General features: G+C 39.6%; 1 protein-coding gene across 3 annotated transcripts; it reads right to left on the reverse strand.

Moving 5' to 3' along the window:
* Positions 1 to 1,351: 1,351 nt before the first annotated feature.
* tlk2 (tousled-like kinase 2) lies at positions 1,352 to 18,420 on the reverse strand. Of its 3 annotated transcripts, XM_082531121.1 has the most exons (28): positions 18,242 to 18,420; positions 17,626 to 17,714; positions 16,814 to 17,082; positions 16,644 to 16,693; positions 16,479 to 16,539; positions 16,173 to 16,312; positions 15,958 to 16,064; positions 15,491 to 15,556; positions 12,523 to 12,605; positions 10,967 to 11,044; positions 10,774 to 10,840; positions 10,649 to 10,692; positions 10,356 to 10,454; positions 9,719 to 9,817; positions 9,411 to 9,503; positions 9,102 to 9,212; positions 8,811 to 8,947; positions 8,221 to 8,373; positions 8,043 to 8,109; positions 7,844 to 7,941; positions 6,785 to 6,866; positions 6,467 to 6,558; positions 6,257 to 6,346; positions 6,000 to 6,169; positions 5,348 to 5,486; positions 3,618 to 3,729; positions 2,788 to 2,895; positions 1,352 to 2,649 (listed from the first exon to the last, which is right to left on the reverse strand). In XM_082531121.1, exons 1-28 carry the CDS (start codon positions 18,391 to 18,393, stop codon positions 2,476 to 2,478), a joined length of 3,030 nt encoding a protein of 1,009 aa, XP_082387247.1. In that variant the 5' UTR covers positions 18,394 to 18,420; the 3' UTR covers positions 1,352 to 2,475. The 3 variants fall into 3 exon arrangements, with proteins under 3 accessions (XP_082387247.1, XP_082387245.1, XP_082387246.1); XM_082531119.1 differs by lacking the exons at positions 15,491 to 15,556; positions 15,958 to 16,064; positions 16,173 to 16,312; ... (3 more) ...; positions 17,626 to 17,714; positions 18,242 to 18,420 and adding an exon at positions 13,677 to 13,852; XM_082531120.1 differs by lacking the exons at positions 10,356 to 10,454; positions 15,491 to 15,556; positions 15,958 to 16,064; ... (4 more) ...; positions 17,626 to 17,714; positions 18,242 to 18,420 and adding an exon at positions 13,677 to 13,852.
* Between the last annotated feature and the right edge of the window lie 214 nt (positions 18,421 to 18,634).

Raw genomic sequence — 18,634 nt, forward strand, 5'->3', positions numbered from 1 at the left:
TATGGTTCCCAAAATGAGGTCCGAGCGTGTCATACAGGACGTCGAGTTGTACTTCTATAATGTAATGTCTTAATGTTTGCTTAATCATCCAGGTAAGCAAATCCCAAAAGGTTGATTCTGTTCATCTGGACGTAGCGTTTCCAATGGGAGAAACGTTTCGTCACTTACCCAAGTTACTTCTTCATTCTCAGCTGACTACAGGTTTCCCCAACACTGCACATGACGGAACTCAGTTATTGGACAATGTACTGTCTTTGGAATCTAAAAACAATAATTTTTTTAAAAAGTAATAAGGCCGATATCTACATTTTAAATAAATTATACACATATTCAGTGTTTTTGACCGCAAAGTAGTGCTAATAAAAATGTATAAATAATAATCTGAGCTTTCAATTTTATGTTTTGAAAACCCTGTTAAAAAAACCCAACCCAATCAGCTTATTAAGCTCCTTTGTCAGAGCTGAACTCGTCAGAAAAGTTATCATGGCTTACTCGTGAGACCTGCTATAGTAGAGAGCCTTGAGTTGAAGGATATGAACATGCCAAATAACCTGTAATGCAGCATTAAAGATTTTACATTACAAGGGTTTCACACCAAGTACCACTTAAAACAACTAATTTATAAAGCTTTTTAATAACGATAGGATAAAGTCTGAATTAGAAGGAGTGAGTTGCCAACTCTGTGTACAGGGAAAAAAAAATAAATCAGATATTAGAAAATTTAACTAGGTCTGTTACGACTGAGTTCTCCAGTTGTCTTCAAATACAAAATACATCAACTATTACTCAGCTTGCCACCGCAGACACACAAATGAGAACCCACGGAGTGTGGGCTTTAAAAATAGCTGTATAAATACTGACCTTCATGCAACTGTAGAAAAGCAGAAGTCAGAAAAATCTGTAATTGTAATCAGATTTATAACTGTTGCATTGAGCTTCCCTATTAAGTAAACTTTCTTCAGACTGTTTGTGTCCATTCTTTGTTTTCTTGCCACAACTTTCATTTGCTCAATTATTGAAGAATAAATTATAAGTCCCAAAAAGTTGATTCTGTTCATCTGGACGTAGCATTTTCAGTGGGAAAAAATACTTTATGACTGCAGGTTTCCCTAACTTTATAAACAGAACATTTGCATGACTGGAAACAGTGACTCAACCCATCTGCAGCCAAATGGGGCTGAATGCAAATTTCATTCATAGTCAATTAAATCGATTCTAAAGGAACATCGAAGGGACAAATAATTAAAAAGATACATATGCTCATGAATACACCTGCATTTAAAATGAAGATCGAAAGAAAGATGCAATGGTAACCCCATCACACACACAGAAAACAAGAACAACAGACACATTTTAACCAATAGTATTTAATGTTTTATGCAACTTTCTGCTAAGGCCCAATCTCCCCCAACAGTACTATAAAGTAAACCAGTCCCTTGCATTTTATTGTCCAAAAATAAATTCAAACATACCTAAATAAATATGTGTGTTTATGGTGGGGGAGTGGGGAAGGGGGCAAACAAAACATTAACAGTTCTAATTAAAGGCAACTTGAAAAACAACAGTTTTCCCCATTAAACTGGTTTCAATTGAGAAGTAAAAAAAAAAAAAATGTTAAAAGGGATCTCCTCTCAACAGCTTCCACCCCATATCAAGTAGCACAACTCTAAAACCATTCATTATAAAAACAGAGGTGAAACACTGCCACCATCTGGAAGTTATACGCTTTGGTCACAGGAGTTTGACGAGGATATGCGAGGGAGGGGGTACATGAGACTGTCAACTCTGTCCCTCCTCGTCACAAACTATTCAGGTCTGGAATTTATTCGAGGCAAGGGTTCCCAGAACAGCAGGTTGAATGACATAGTGCCACAGATATTTAGGGTTCAATACAATAACAGCCCCCCGACTGGTTCCCTCAGTTAAGTTCAGGGAAATGAAAACAAAAATATTTGAGCTAGCGGAATTCAGACTACCTTGGACCAGAATGGCTCATGCATGGATGTATCTGTGAGTGTGTATAGGTATGAGGTCTTCCACAGTCCTTTCCATCTGGCCAAGCTGAAGCAGTTCTATACTTCATTTTATTTTCTCTTTTTTTTCCCTAAAGCAGAAAAGAAAGCTCCGGAACATTGAACCCCATTTTTCACCAACACGCTGCAAAAACTCGCCCCTTGCTATGTGAGTCATCCAGGGCTTTGACCCCTAGAACGATGTCATGTCACCCTTTTGAGAAAGCAGGACAGGTGGGCTGGGGTAGATGGATATGAGAAGGATGAAGGGTGACATGTTGTCTCCCCAAACCATCCATGACTTCTCACCCACCCCTTGCTGCCATCTGACCAGTTTCCCCTTGGGCATTTCATGGCAAGGTGGGATGCTGTTAGGAGGGGGGTGACACAGTATAGCGTCGCTCCCGCCCCACCCCACCCTTTTAAATGAATTCAGTTCACTAGTCAGTTAAGGGGCGTGGGCTCAGTTTGAGGCGCTGCTGTTGGAGGAGCTGGATGTGGAAGCCATTGCCATGCCTGAGGTGCCCGACGAGGCCACTGACTTGCGGATGTGGGGCATAAGGAAGGGGTCACTGGCCAGCTGGTGCACATCAATGCGGTCCTCCTTACGGTAGACTAGACAGCGCCTTATAAAGGCCTGGAAAGTGAACAAAAAACAGGGTGTAAGGACAGTACGTGCACTTGACTGCAGAGATTTTAAGGAGAGAAGAAAAAAAAAAAAGCATTACAGTTGAAGTATTTGAAAATGCAAAGCCAAAAATCATGAGTGCAATACCTTAGCTTCAGGTGTGACTACAGGTTTAGGGGGAAACTGAACTTCTGTCGCCTTCAGGATGGTGTTTTCCTGTAAAATGTCCTGCTGGGACTGATTGTGGCCAAAAGGCTGCAAAAGCAAAAAGCAGTTAAAACAAAACAAAAGGCTTTTTTTGACACAGGAGAGTGAAAACAATTTGGGAGGCATTTGCAATATATTTCTAAGGGGTTAATTTGAGGAATAAGGATGAGAAACTACCAAATGTGCAGTTTACCTTTTAAAAAGAATGGCCTACAGATATATTTGAAAGTTACAAGTGTAAATGTTTGTGCTGATATTTTTTGTGTTGTTGTTGGACAGTATGTTAGCTTTAATGAAATAAAATGTAGGCATGCACAAACACTGCTTCTGCCTGAGCCAGGTCAGTCTCTACGTGCCATTTAGAATGTGTTAAATGTGATAAGAATCAGCTAAACTTTATTAATCCCAGAGGGAAATTGAGTTGTCATAGCAGCACACATACAACAGACAACAAAGCAAATAAAATGAAGTGTAGAACTAGAGATACAAATAGATAAACAAAGAGGCATAAATATAAACATAGAAGGGAATAACACCAATATTTCTGGGATATTAAATGGATGATGCAAACAAAACAAAAAAAACCAAACCAACAATACCAAGTTGATCTACAAAAACTGAATATAAATAATGCACATGCGCTGTTATACAGTGCAGTTACACTAAGTTTCTTTTCTCTAAAAATAAATGTGGAAAAAAAATAATCTAAAATTATCCCAACTGCAGCTCAGCTGTCTTATTAAAATGTTTATTCAGCGCGAGTTTCCTACCTTGCGGCCATACAAACACTGGTAGAAAATGACTCCCACAGACCACACGTCAACTTTATTGGAGATTTTGGGTGGTTCCTTGCCAACAACGAAGCACTCTGGGGGAAGGTACCTAAAAAAGAAGACGGGAGCTATGTTAATATTCATGAATTTCAGCAAGCCCAATTATACTGTCTGGACTTTCAAGGTGCATTCAATAGCATAGCAATTATTTAAATAAACATTGCACTCTAAATAAAAACCAGGCAATCAGAGTTAAATTGCAAGATGACCTTTACATATGCACTTATACACAAACCAGAACTGCAGAAACAGCCATTAACAAAAACCACAAAAACATTACAACTACTACCAGTAGAGGACTGCTTTAAATGCTTTTTAGCCACAACCTCACTTCAGTTTTTTGTTTTACATGCATTATCCTGATTATGTTTTCTCTCCATTTTTCTCCATTGTTATGGTATTATTCCTCGACCGTTCAACTACAATGACACAAACACTGAATATTTCTACCCTGCCAATATTAAGAAGAAATGCAGTTATTCAACATAAGTGACTGCAAGTGCCCCTTAATTTCACTCCTTTGCAATTTCATTCCCTTCAGACAATCCAGACAGTGTGCTGGACAATCTGACAAAATTCCCGTCTCCATTGACTATAAGCCTGCTCAGCTTTCATTGTGCAGCTGTGTCATATTTTAGCAACGTCCCACCTACCAGAAACACTCTATGGTTTCTCTTTACCAATCCAGTCTTTAAGTCTGACGTCATTAGCCATGTCTGGGCCCAAACTCCGCTGCAGGTCACCAAGTCAAATGATCACTGCAGCATTACTAAGAGTTGAAAAACTGTCTAAATTCTTTCATCTGTAATAAAATGATCAGCGTTGCTGCTTTACCGGGTGTAACAGTTAAATTTAACATCCAGGCATCCATGAAAACAGAATTTATGAAATTTAACAGAGTTAGAAGTTAGCAGGAAGTTAGCTCGCTAGCTTCCATCTAAATATAATATACCATGTTCTGACTGAGAGATTTCTGAAAAAAATAACACGTACAGCTCTGCTATCACCTCCAACATAAATGAAGACAGGAAAGTAAACAGCAGTGACGTTTGTAGGGTTACTGAAGTTGGACTAGCTGGTATATAATGATGTGCTACGTGATCGCTAGCGACACAGCTATGTTAGCATAATATAAACAGTGAGGCTGGAGGGCGAACGCTAACGAACAAGGACTTTTTTCCACTCGATAAACGTTAATGTGAGGGTTCCCAATGGTTAGTGGCAAATGCACTCGGATGGCAGGATGCTGTAAATGGGCCAAATTTCAGTCAGGAGAACAACTGAGATAATCCATCCACAATACGAGGTTAGTCAATATACTGCTGCATGGGCTGAGCTGTAGTTACATCGTAAGGGTTTAAAAACGTAGCTTTAAAATGATTAGCAGTAATAAAAAGCGAGAGAAGCCGACAGTGATCACTGACTGTTTTTAGGGGCTTGTTGAAATTAAATAGAACAAGATACAGAGCAGTATTCATCACGTCATCATTTAAAGACCTGATAGCTGTTGTGTGAAAATTTCTCTCCTACTTATCTGCAGAAATTCATTGGCTAATTTTTATACAAGCTTTAACAATTAACAGCAGGCTCGATAAGACTTGTTTCCCACTCATGTACATTCGTTTCTGACTTTTCTAAACACCGTTATCTTTCAGCGCAAATATTACCAGTACGTCCCTGCTCCCTGTGAAGTCAGCTCCATCCCATCCACCGAGTTGTAGCTGTCATCATCCATGATCTTTGACAGGCCAAAGTCTGTGATCTTGATCTCCCCGCAAGCAGTGCCGTTCACTAACAGAATGTTACCTGAAAAGAGAGGGGAAAAGATTCACAGGCACGAAAGAAAATATCCAATATAAAATAAGATGGTAGCTAGCACAGTGGATCTATGTTTAGCACTTCTATTCCACAAAAAGTTCAAACCCAGGCAGGGTCTTTCTCTGGAGTTTTCATGTTTCTCCTTGTGCTTGCACAGGCTCTCTCTAGAACCTCCAGTTTCTTCCAACATCAAAAAACATGCCAGGTTAATGACACCTAAGTCAACCCACAACACTCTTGTAAAACACATTGCTAATCTTAGATGGGTTTTTTTTTCTGATTAAGGTATTAAAAAAAAAAGAAATAGAAAGTTACTTGGTTATGAATGAATGAGGGTTTGCTCCTTGTTAATAACCAGTGCGGTGCACTCTATTAGGCAGTTTAAAAACTGCTGCAGCAGGAAGGCAAGTAGTTAATTTTACTGATGGTATTACTATTTATTGAACATAAAGAAGAAATGTGCCAAGCTCTAACAATGCAAAAGCAAAAATGAAGACTTACCGGGTTTAAGGTCGTAGTGGATAATGGGCGGTCTGATCTCATTGAGGTACTTGAGGGCATTAACGATCTGCATGATGATGGAGCGGCCCTCTTTCTCTGACATTAACTTGTGCTGCTTCAGGTAGAAGTCCAAGTCATTACCCTCACAGTATTCCAGGACTGTGCAGAACCTGTTTCAAAACAAAGAAGAAGTGTTTAAGCACCTTGGCAGAATGTGGTGCAAGTTTCAAGTATTTGTTTTAAAAGCAATGACTTACGAGTCAGTGTCAAGTGAAAAGTAGTCATAAAGTTTAACTATTCGTGGGTGGTCCAGCTCTTTATGGATTCTATATTCTCTGCAAGCATGTCTGAAAATAAAGGATTTATGCAATGAAGTTAAAATGAAGTGACTTTACAATGGCACAGAAGATCAGTCAAAGCTGTGTTAAATATACCAAAGTATTGCCTCAAAATGGCAAAGCACTCACTTGTGATAATTTTCCTTCTTCTCATCCCTCCAGTTCTTGTTTAACTGGTGAATTTTGACCGCAACGTACCTTTGCTCTGTTAGGTCAAAGGCCTGGAAAAAAGTGAATCAGTAAGCATCTGTAGCAGCCATTGCTTCATTAGGTAAAGCAGAACTTCAGATTTAAGTCCTGTTTATTAATATTTCGTTTTCGTTTCAAGTAATCGTTTACTTGAAAATGCTGTAAAGGCAGCAAAACACGGACAAAAAAATATATATATATGAAAATGCAAGAAAAGAAAGAAAGACTGATCAGTCTCTTTCCTCATTACTCACTCACCTTGTAAACTTCACTGAAACCTCCCCGTCCAAGTAAATGGAGTAGCAGGTATCGGTCATTTAGCGTAGGGTGATCTTTGAATCTGCACAGAACGGAGTTTATAAAAAAAAAAAAAAAAAGTATTAGGAGCAGAAGGACACCCCAGATTATTTTGGTGGAGGAGAAAGATGAAGAAAATAAAAGAACTATCCAACACTGAGGGCATTTTACCCCAACTAAACAATTTGGTAACAAAGCAACATTACTGACCTGGAGCCAGAAACTTGTTATCCGTTTTAACATAGAACTTGGAGTGAAGCCAGTTACACTGACAAATAGGCTTTCAAAGGATTAGACACCAATATAAGTAAAAAAACAAAATTCAGGAAGTGAAGTCTGAAATGGGTACAACCCTAATCAATTATTTGAACACAGCATTTTAAACCATCTAACTATCATTACTTATTTTAAGTTATAACAGTCCATCTTACCGTGCTGTCAATCCCAATGTATAATCAGATTAGATTTACAATTTTGGTCATCATAAAACATTTTATTTTTAGACAGCTTGGTTCTCCAAAACAAGGATTCCTTACTTCACTCACTCTGTGTCTGTATGCACAATAAACAAATTTTGCTCTATTCATTTTTAGTAAGAGAACAAAGGGAAAAAACTGCATATATTATCACAGGTGAAGTTCAGGAATTAATCAAATGGATTTGGAATGTATGAACACATTAAAATTAAAGTCACCTTATCTAAGAATGACTAAGGTGTCACTTTAACAGCAATGCTGTGTACATTGTACCCCTGCAAAATCACAGTTCAGAGTTCATGGCCTCAGTCATTCGTGAATTTTTCCTTAGAACCTAACTAATAAGCGTTCGTAGACATTCTGCAATTTTGCAGAAATGGCAAATATCCTCCACAAATTTTTATGGCCCTTTGAACGACAATAAAAATAGGCACTTATAGGCCTTTTATTTTTATTAAATTCACAGGTACTCTAGGAACATATCCCCAGAAAATTTCAGAGCTTGACTGTACTCCATGTCTGAAATGGGACTAAGAAATCTTACTGGGAATTATCTTCATTATGGATCCTTTTCAGCTCGCGTATGTGAAGATTTCGCACTCGCTCCAATCTCTCTAGCTCTGCTTGGATCTCAGCCTCTTCCTGCAAAACAAAATATAAATGTCAGAAGCTGTGCAACAAAACAAAACAACTAACGAAAAAGTTCATAATGAGAAACTGGCATCAAAAACATGGAGGATTACCTTCTTCAGATGGCCTAATCTTAGTTTAAAGATTTCCTCCTGCTCATGGTACTCTGCCTGTGATAACCTGCAAGACCAAAAAAAAAAGAAGAAAAACTAAAAAAGGCAGCTCCAAATAAATATACAGAGGGATGATATCTGGTATAAAAGAGAAAAGAAATTAACAAAAGCATCATACGCTTCACTTTCTGCTCCATTGGCCTTGCTTTTGCGTTTGTTTTGCTCAAGGCTTGGTGGTGGAGTCTGAGCCATGGAGGGTGGCTTGCGTTTGGCTAGCAGCTTCCTCTGCCTTTCAATCTCCTCTCGCTGGGAGTTGATTCTTTCCTGTTGTCTGGAAATAGACAATACATTAGCAGGAAAAATGGACCGTGCACCTCCCATTGTTTTGTCTTTCATGTGCTGTGTATCATTTGAGTTTTCTTTCTTTCTGTCCATTTTCTTTTTCTATTCCTCTGCTTTCTTCTCCCATCGTTCACCAACCTGTCCTTCATCCCCTAGCCGCTCCAGCATAATCCCCACACAGAGAATAATATGAATAATAAAATAAACTAAAATAAATATATAATACAAAAAGATTAACAATGGGAGCCTACAGAGAGTATAAGGTGCTCCTGTTAGGAAAGCAAATGTGTTTGACACAACAAAGCATTCAAACTATGATTCTGCTTGCTACAAATGCTGGAAAAACAAAGAAAATAATTTTTACAGTTGGATTTTGACATTTAAACTAGCACAAATACTTAATGCATTAAACACGAAGAGCCTCACTTGATAAGATTTTGGAAAGCATATCCATCTGTCCACTGCTCAGTAAAAGATGCACCGTGTCTCACTGTGGTGAAATGACCCAGTCGAAGCCTATCCTGCATACTTTTATCCCGACATGCCATCTTCTCTTGTTTAGACTGAAATAAGGGGAGGGAAGAAAGGCAGGCATTAAAGCTGGAATATTTATTGTGAAGTGCCGTATTTCAGGATTTGTTCAAGTAGCTCATTAATTTAATGACTTATTCACTTTGGAAACTAATAGTTTAAAATTACATCAATGCATAAACATACCTTTTCAATCAGAAGCTTCTTGGACATGGTCACACACTTATTTAAACGTTCCTTGTATCGCTCTAGCATTCTCTGTTGTTCATCAATTTGCCTCCTCAGATCACAGTTGGCCTGGAAGAGAACATATAATAAAGCACAAAAACGTTCATATATGAAGAATGAACAAAAAGAATACTTGTTTATAAAAGCAGAAATGTCAACTCTAACATGCCTTGAGTGAAAAAAAACCAAGACAGAAAACATGATATTCTCAAAACTAATGAAAATTGCAAGCAGAGTAGCAGGGGTGAAGTGTAATGAGATTAGTACCCGCAACAAATCGTCTATGCGGCCCTCCTTCTTCTCCAGGTCAGAGTTCTTGTTGTTCTCCATTGCTGTTAGTTTCTCTATAGTAAGGTCAGACTAAAGGGTACATTGAGCACAAAAGTGTCGGTTAATGCTGGCTCAGTCTACATCACAGTGAAATGCAGTGCAACAAGTAGTTTCATCTAACAATATCTTCCATCTTATAATGACTGCTTGTGACTTGTTGGTACATATGCTGACTATTTACCAACTTACAACTCAAATAAGAGTTAAACCAGACAAACAACCAGCTGGAAGAGCGTGTCCAGTACCTGTGTGGCTTTGTGGAGCACGTGAAGAGAAGGAGGCTTCAGTGAACAAGAGGAGTGTTCTGTGTTGGAGCTGACGGATGACGGGCTTCCTTGCTGCACCTGGAAGATAGAAACACTCATCAGTCGCCTTCATCACAATAGTTGTGATAAAACATGATAGCAATCTGGAACAAGAACATTTATGGAAACCGCAATCTGAGAGTAAACGAGAAGCATATGAGATAAAATAGGCAAGTCTAAAGTTTTGGATGACAAAAAGAAGCTCAGGTGTATTAAACAATTCATTTTACTTGGAGAGATGCACGGCCTCTGGTTTACAAAAGTAGCAAATGTGCAACAGGTTTATCTAAACTCTTTTTGATTATAACATTAATAGCTGTCTTTATGTTTGACAAACGGTACTAAATAAGCCATTTCTCATTCAATACTTTTTTTTCCTTGGTTTTAACTGCTAACTGCATTGTACTGCACTAAACACAGTTTCTGTACAGGGGCATTTATAGACCACATTTGATTCTTCACATCTTCTTAATAAGACAAGTGAAAGAGACAATGGAAAGAGCTGAGATTTGAAAAATAAATAAATAAATAAGAGTAAAGAAAAGCACAAGAAAGACCATAGAGCAAACATGCTCACCATGACAGGGGGGTTGGACAGAGAGTGCTGTGGGGAAGAGCGGACCACTGGTGGAATTCCCCTGGCAGGGCTGGTACCAGGACCGCTACCTCCCGCAAACTGATAGACAGGTAAAGGAAGAACGAATGGAAGAAGAAAAAGAAAAAAGCAGTTCAATGGAAAAGACCAAGGTGGCTATAAGAAGGTGTTAGAAGATATGTGAAATATTATATCCCCCACACTGAAGCATTCCAGGGGATGTGAGCTTAGCTGTTCCCAGCACAAAAAAAGGGAGAACATTTTCTGCCACTCACCTCAAAATAATCACTAATTTTATGTCCTCTTGCTCCTGCTTTGGCTGGAACAGAGAATCGAGGAGTTCAGAAAAAGCTGAGGAAATGTGGGATACATGATAAAAAGAACTCAGAGACAATCCTACCTTGGCTGTCAAAGTGGTCTGCTTTGCGTTTCCTCACTCTCTGGTCATTTGCCTTTTTCTCAGGAGTCTGTGAGGAAAGTCGCATGCATCAGCCAAATGCATTACAATGTAACACCCAGAGATGGGGTTGGCATTAAAAAAACAAAAACATAAACAACAACAAAAAAATAATGCTGTAAGGGTTGAGACTAACCTCTAGCTCTTTGTCACTGAGAGAGCCCACACTGCATAGACTCTGATTGGATGACTCATTTTGATTCTGACCTGAGCCCTATTAAAAATCAGGTAAAAATACATGAGAGAATTTACAGAGAGCAAATAACCACACATATGCTTAAAAGGTGCAAGAGACATGTAGAAATAAAATTTCATCCTCAAAATGCATGCCCGTGTGTGAGAGAAAGAGAGAGAGCAAGAGCGAGAGAGAACGAGTTTGAAAAGAGAGTAAAATGGGTGACAAACTGAGGGAAAGGATGCGGAGGCTTGGCTAAATACCATCACCATTAACTTCCCACAGAATGTAGACCTGCATCGGTTCTAATGCTGGTTCCCTAGGTGATGCCTGTCAATCAAGTGATTCACATCAAAATTCAGGAGGCACTGTCCAATCAGGGAGAGATACTTAGTCATTCAGAGCACACTAGAGCTCTCTCACTGAACCCTCCTAAAATGGCTGAACATTAGGCATGCTGCTGGGGATGTATTCCTCTGTCTCTCCGTCACCTTTAGATAATGTCATCTATTTTTCTCCTGTTCACTATAGTCTTAACTAGTGCCCCTCTCCAGAGAAAGACATTGAAAAGATGCCTCGCATCATTTACGAATGATGGTTTCTTTTTAACCCCCTCCAAATTCATATCTTGGTTGTTTTACAAAAAAAGGGGGCACTTTTCAACAGATTCTAACCCCCCTATGCTCCATTATCAAAAGGTGCTCTACATCTTTGTCTGCAAAGGACAACAATTTTCATGCCAAGTCAGTGATAACAAATACAGTAGCAGTGCCACGAGGCTTTCCAAGGTCAAAGAAAAAACTCAAAACTTCTATGTAAGATTGAAGGCTTTTAGACCACCAACCCATATTTCTTCAGAGCGATTTGTAGAATTACTTGTCCCTCACTTTCTAAACCCCCACGCACACACACATTGCTTGTCTTGTCATACAGGGTGGTTGTGGCATGATGCCTTAGCAAGAGCCGCCATCTTCTCTGCGGCAGCAGCCATGCCATGGGCTCTGCTCTGCCTATGGCTGGCACAGGGCCCACTCCTGGCACTGACTCTCACTCCCTAACTGTTCCAAGATCACCTTCCACAAAGACAGCTCCATCTATGTAGCAAGAAAGGGGTGTGAGGCTAAATGCTGCCTTCACTTACACCTGGTCAAGAACCATTTCTGCATTCCTCTTCTGCTTTCACTCCTCCTCCCTCTACCACCCCTGTCCCGTCTGTGGCCTTTTTGGCAGGCATCACCACTTGCATATACAGCCGCTACATCATGAGCCAGGGAGAGATGCCATATCACACCAGCCAAAAAACACAGACACAGCTCAACCTTCTCCAGAGACAGACAAAGAAAAGGAGTGGGGCCAAGCTTGTCCAGGCCAAACAGCAGAATGATACTGAGGCTGAGTTAGACAAAGAAAGGGAAGAGATTCACAAAAATGTTTAATTAAGAAAATCTGTAATTCTAATAAGCTCTCTGACTAGACTTCCGATGCTTCACCTTTGTGACATCTGCTGTAACACAAACCTTTGCCACACCGACCCCTGTGAAGCGAGCCTCCAGCAGCTCCTGCCGTCGGGGGTCCAAGCTATGCAGTTCTTCCATCATGGCTGCAGAGACAAGAGCACAGATTAAGGAAGGTGTTGAAGAGTGTGGAATATTCAAGTGGGAGTGAGGGTTCACTGTTTCAAAAGCCATCTTTTGTGATGACTCATGGCTGTTTTTAACTATATGGATGTGGAAAATTCCTGTTCTGAGTCATCAATAAGCTTGACAACAATGTTATACATCATGTGTTCAGCAAGTACCGGCCATAAAACTTTGTTACTCAATAATATATTGCAAAATCTAGCCCAACATATAGCTAATAACAGACACTTAATAGGCATTAAAGACGTGGGCCAGATGTGTGTAGTGATTGCTTGGAAATTATAGCATCATGTGATAACGCCCTGGCATTATAGGCCTAAGTTACATGGCGCTGGAGTTATGAAAGGTCACTAATGGAGGGGCTGCCAAGTACACTCACAGCAATGGCCACAATAGACAATAAGGGTCCAGCTTGCTAGCTTGTGTAAAGGTTAACGTTACACGCCCAATACTGTGTTCCAAGTCAGTTATCTATGAATTGCATGGATTGAAATAAAAAGTGCAACCTGTGGTGTCCATGTCAATCCATGTCAAACAGCCCTTAATTCTACTCATTACAGGTTTGGCTGGCTCAACGTTATAATGACAACATATTGATCTAAAAGATCCCCTGTGAATAACCCGCGAAGTAATCAGCCAAGACTGAAAAATGAGCTAAATGAGCTACAAGTCTACCGATGTTGGACATCACTTAGCGTAGCATTGCAATACAGCAGCTAACAGTTAACGTTAGCTAGTAACATAAAGATTGGATTTTGACAAACAATTAATGCTCCCAGAACAGACAAACGTTGATTATTCCTGCTCGATCAAATGGCTGCTTAAGCAAATAAATAGTAAATTGAACCCCGAAACAGTAAGGGGTTTTGCGAACATATTACATGGCTAGCGTTAGGTATCCAACGGGCTAACTCAAAAAAGAAGCATCTTCTCTGTTCTGTTTTGCCAGGTGCTCGTGCCACGAAGTCTCCATTTAGCGAGAGGCATGCCCAGATATGTCATTTTGTTCGATAACCAACCGAAATACTTACTGTAATTTAATATTTTCACGGTCCTCTGAAGGGCCTGTTAACCCCGAAACTGTCTCTGTTGTTTCCCCCTGTTCTCGGCAGACCCTCCCAGGCTAGGCCGCATCCACAGCCGCGTCCCTCGCGTGCTTATTGCAACGATCAAGACACGGGAGCGCGCTGCGTAGCTCAGGGTTGACGACGGAGGATTCCCTCGGAGGCCTCGACAACTCCGGGTATCCCAAACCCGCCTTTCTATACCAGTTAGGCGGGGATCCCCATCACATCCCTCTCTCCGAGGACCATACCGTGCATCGGTCGGGTTATCTCGTTCCACACAATGGCGACCCTCGAGGTCCTGCGTTTTTCACCAGGTATAAATGATGTCTTTAAGCTAGCGTTAGTTACCCCCCTATCTGTATCTCCCCCGGTGATGTGATGAATTTAGGGTCCTGGGTGTCAGCTCGACCAAAACAAAGTTCGTCTCCAGTCGCCTTCCTCGCTTCAGGGAAGAAACCAATCTATTTCGGAAGTTGTGCTGTTGCAGGCGTTTCAGCTGAATCCGGATCGATTCGGTTCGGTTCTCATGTTTTTTGCAATGTAAACAATAATCAGTAAAATCTCATATTTTCTCGTGAGATTGGTCAAGTATTTTCACCTTCATCCAGTCCACGCCTGCTCCAAATCTCTTGTCTGGACCAATGGCAAATGCCTCTGTACACAATACAATTTACCAGCGCCCACCCACAGTTACTAAAAGGATCACTTATCAGAAAGTTCCCATCATGTTCACACCCACATGCTTTACGGACTTAATATAACCAATTGCTAACTGATTTGTTGTCTTTTTTCCTAACCAGCCAGTCAACCACTAAACGTGAGATGGAAAGCAAAGTAGCATCGGAAAAAAGCACAACCTTGAAATTTTCAAGGTATTTTAAATACTAAATTAAAAATAAACTTCATTTTTTAAAATTTATTTTTATTTTGCATGTACAAAAGGGAAAATCTTAAAAATCATTCAGTTTATTTCAAAACATCAGGAACAATATGTCAGAAGAGAAACATACAGGTAACCAGCACTTTCTTAAATAATTGAACTGAACAATCACTGAAAAAAATGTTTTTGTCTTTCTCAAGTCAAAGTTTTGATTTAGTACTTCGAAATTTTTGACTTATTAAAGGTGATATTTTAAGAGATCTAGTTAGTAAATTGAAATTTTCAGCAACCCAACTTAAAACTTCGAGATAACTTGAAATTTAGACTTAGCTCTGCCTGGTAATTTTTTTTTTCTTTCCAGTGGCTGAAACAGGCTTCCATAAGAAAGTGACAAGACATGACTATTGCAGCTAGGACTGCTGCACCATCAGGAAACTTACGCATAAAAAAAGTGTCCATCTGCAGTTTAGCAGCTGGGATAGTGTAAAACCTTTACAGTATGTAAATATTCTGTTGCATTCCCTTCATCACAAAGCTTTTCATGTCCACTCCATACGCCCACTGGAAAAAGCAAGCACCACCTTCTCTTCACTTCCTAAATTCTGGCTGTAGTTGACAGTCAAGTCAGGTGGGTTCTCCCCACTTTCACACCCAGGTGGCTAAACTGGAGCCTGGCGGTACTTGCACTGAATCCACACCCTGTACATGGTGAGTTGCTTCCCTCTGTTCACCTGTAGCCTTCTGTCCACAAGGTTCTGCACTTTCTCCAGCTTAGCCTGAGTGAACAGCTCATGGAGCTCATCTAAAATGAGCACAGAAATATTTTTTGGATACACCATCAGAAAGCAACTCTACAAAAATAAACCCCAATAAATCTTTATTAAGACCTTTTTTGTACCTTGAGTAAAAAAATATACTTGCGTTCCATCGCCTCGGACATAAAAGTTTTCGGCGAGACACCTTCCTAAAAAAAAAACCAAACCACAAGCACATTATTTTCCAGCAACTTGTAGAAAATAACATATCATTGTCATGTAAATAATAAGCCAGAACATGGTAATATTACATAATAATATTACATCCATTAATATATCGCCCTTTCAAACCTCAAATTCGAACTTCTTGCACAGCTGGATTTACTGTTACTTTTTGCATTTTAAGCAGTTCTTAATGCATTTTAAACATATTTAAGACCATCTCTCACTCATTTTCGTAACCGCTTTTCTAATTCACTATCATGGGTTTTACAGATTTGGAATTACCTAAAAAAAAAAAAAAAAAAAAAAAGCATGTTACAGCAGGTAAAAAAAAATTTTAAAGACCAAACTGTGGAAAATTTTGAACCCAGTGTCTTGCAGAACTAACCTTTCTTGAAGCGGAGCTGTGCCATATCGTAGCGTCCATAGTCCCTGAGCAGCATCACTCCACCGGGCTTCAGGAGGCGTGCTAGTCTACTGATGGATGCTTGCATCCTGAAGTTAGGGTGAAAGTATAAGAAGCAGTGACAATTTAATTACTTCCACCGAGTGAAACCAAAGGAAAGACAAAAGGGAAGAGGGGAAAAAAAAAGAAGTTCATACTTCTTGGGATGCAGAGCTGATAGAACAAAGATTAGCACTATAACATCAAGGGTTCCATCAGGGATGGGGTAATTGGCTTCTACATCGCTCAAGTCGTGAACAAAGGCATAACAACGCCCTGGGTCGTACTCTGGATTACTCTGATGACAAGAGGACAGTTTTAATTTATTAGCTAGATTACAACCTGAGAAATGATCATCCTTTCATGATCCCATCATCATTATTATGAAGCGCCTTGAGGCGACTTTTGTTGTGATTTGGCGCTATATAAATAAAATTGAATTGAATTGAATTGAATTATCTCACCTTGACTAATTCCACAGCAGTGCTGGAGAAGTCACAGCAGTAAACAAAGAGTCCTGGATCACTGCAAAGGGCAAATTATTGTTTTATGGTGCACATTATACTACAAGAGAATAAATAAGATGTGTGCTTTTTAAACATAGATTGAAATGTTTTGCCAGCACTTACTTGTTGGTCTTTAGTATTGGAAAAACTGTATTTCCCACACCACATCCAACCTGTACAGAGTTTTATATAAATAAAACAGTAAAACTGTTTCATGACAACAAATCCTCTTAAAACCTTTAACTGAAAATTTAGCTAAGTTTAGCTAACTTGCTTTCGTTATGCTGTCTCACCTCCAGTATGCGATAGGTGGCAGACGAGCCAGGAAAGTCACCATCAGTGTGAGACAAAGCTGCATGTTCCCCGCTTTGCTCTCCATCCTGACTGTTCTGCTGATTTTCTACTGCACCAGAGGCACCAGGGTGCGATTCATGGTTCAGGCTGCACTGTGGGGCCAACTCTGGGAACTCTGTGAAGAGCCAGTGACGGTCTTTGAAGAAACGATTCTCGTGGATTGTGTAAAAGCCGTTCCAGTACTCATTGGCCCGGCTGTCGTATTCCTCTGCAAAGGTAAAGCAAAGCAAAGTAAAGCAAGTGTTTAAGTAATGGAGCATTATGTTGCCTTGCTTACAAATCACAACAAAACACTTTAAAGTACTTAATAAGACTATATATACAGTGTATCCACTAAGTATTCATAACATTTCATCTGTTTCACATTTTGTTATGTTACAGCCTTTAATTTTTGCCTCAAAATTCTACACATAATACTTCATAATGACAAGGTGAATAAAAGTTTGCCTGAAATTCTTGTAAGTCTATTTAAAAGCAAAATAAAAAAACAAAAACAAACTATAATATCTCATAACCTGTAAAGTTAAGCTGAAGGTGAAAAAAGTGGTTACAAATTAATGTCAGCAACAATCTTTTTGTGCTAACAGCAGCAACAGAGATCTGGTCGCTTTCACAAGAAACAAAAAATGAAAGGAAAGTGGATGCAACATTGGGGATGGCTGTCCTCCTGATTAATAAGCTATACATCTCTTACTGGTCTTTACTGTCAGTCACACTGTGCGGTTTATGTGTATAACTGCAATGATGCAACCTTGTTTCTCTGGAGGTAGCGGCTGACTGTTTTCTAAGACTTTCTTCTTAGCGGTTGCTTCTTGTTCATCGGTCCACTCCACATTGTCCCTGATGGTGAGAAACCCCAATTATCCCAAAGCAACGTGGCACACAAAAACACTCTCAGTCCTGAAATACTTAAAGATATGACACTTTCACTCAGATTGGTGATGGGTTGTAAGCAGGTGTAATAAAATCTGCAAAGTACTTTGACATGTAGCCTGAACATTTTTACACAAATCTTTGCTACATGTTAAAGATGTTTTAAATAACTCCGTATTTAGATATGAAAGGCTGACCAATCAGGTGCAGAGAAATACTTGGCAATAATTTTATGAATGTTATTCAGCAACCAGTTCAACCCATGTCCCGTGATTACATTGTAGGAGAAATCCATATTCAGTTAATGTTATTTTAAGTGTTAACATAATGTTATGTTAACATTAAATTAATGTCAATGTTAAAAAAATAACGGCTCGCAGAATTACACACAATCTATGGCAAGTCATAACAGTGTCCGAGTGAGCAGCCTTGACAGAGATGCACAGGAACATATGTCTGCTCCATTGGGGGGAGTTCTTTTAAAAGATACCGACCATGCGTTATGCTGGAAGACCTGTCGTGGGTCTGTAAGGAAACGTGTCCCGAACTGAGGTCTCTTCACATCACAGGTAGATAAATCCGACAGCGTCAACCCGGTTTCGCCGCTGCCTCCCTCCACCCCGTCCACAGCGTGGGGCGCCGCCATGTTGGAACTGACGTGCAGAAGAAGGGGCGGACGTTTAATTATGATGCATTCAAAGGCGAGAGGAAATATTACAACTAATGTGAAAAGCCCTAACAGCTGTATTTAACAAATAAAATAAAATAACAATAATGATACATATTTCAAGCTCGGATAGTAAAACTATCGGGAGATTTACGGTGTATTTTAAAAAAAGAAAAGAGGCTAGTTTTAATTCTTTACACTATTTTTTCACGTTTCACTT

The sequence above is a fragment of the Aulonocara stuartgranti genome (genome assembly GCF_965226115.1).
Source record: "Aulonocara stuartgranti genome assembly, chromosome: 4".
Taxonomy (NCBI): Eukaryota; Metazoa; Chordata; class Actinopteri; order Cichliformes; family Cichlidae; genus Aulonocara; species Aulonocara stuartgranti.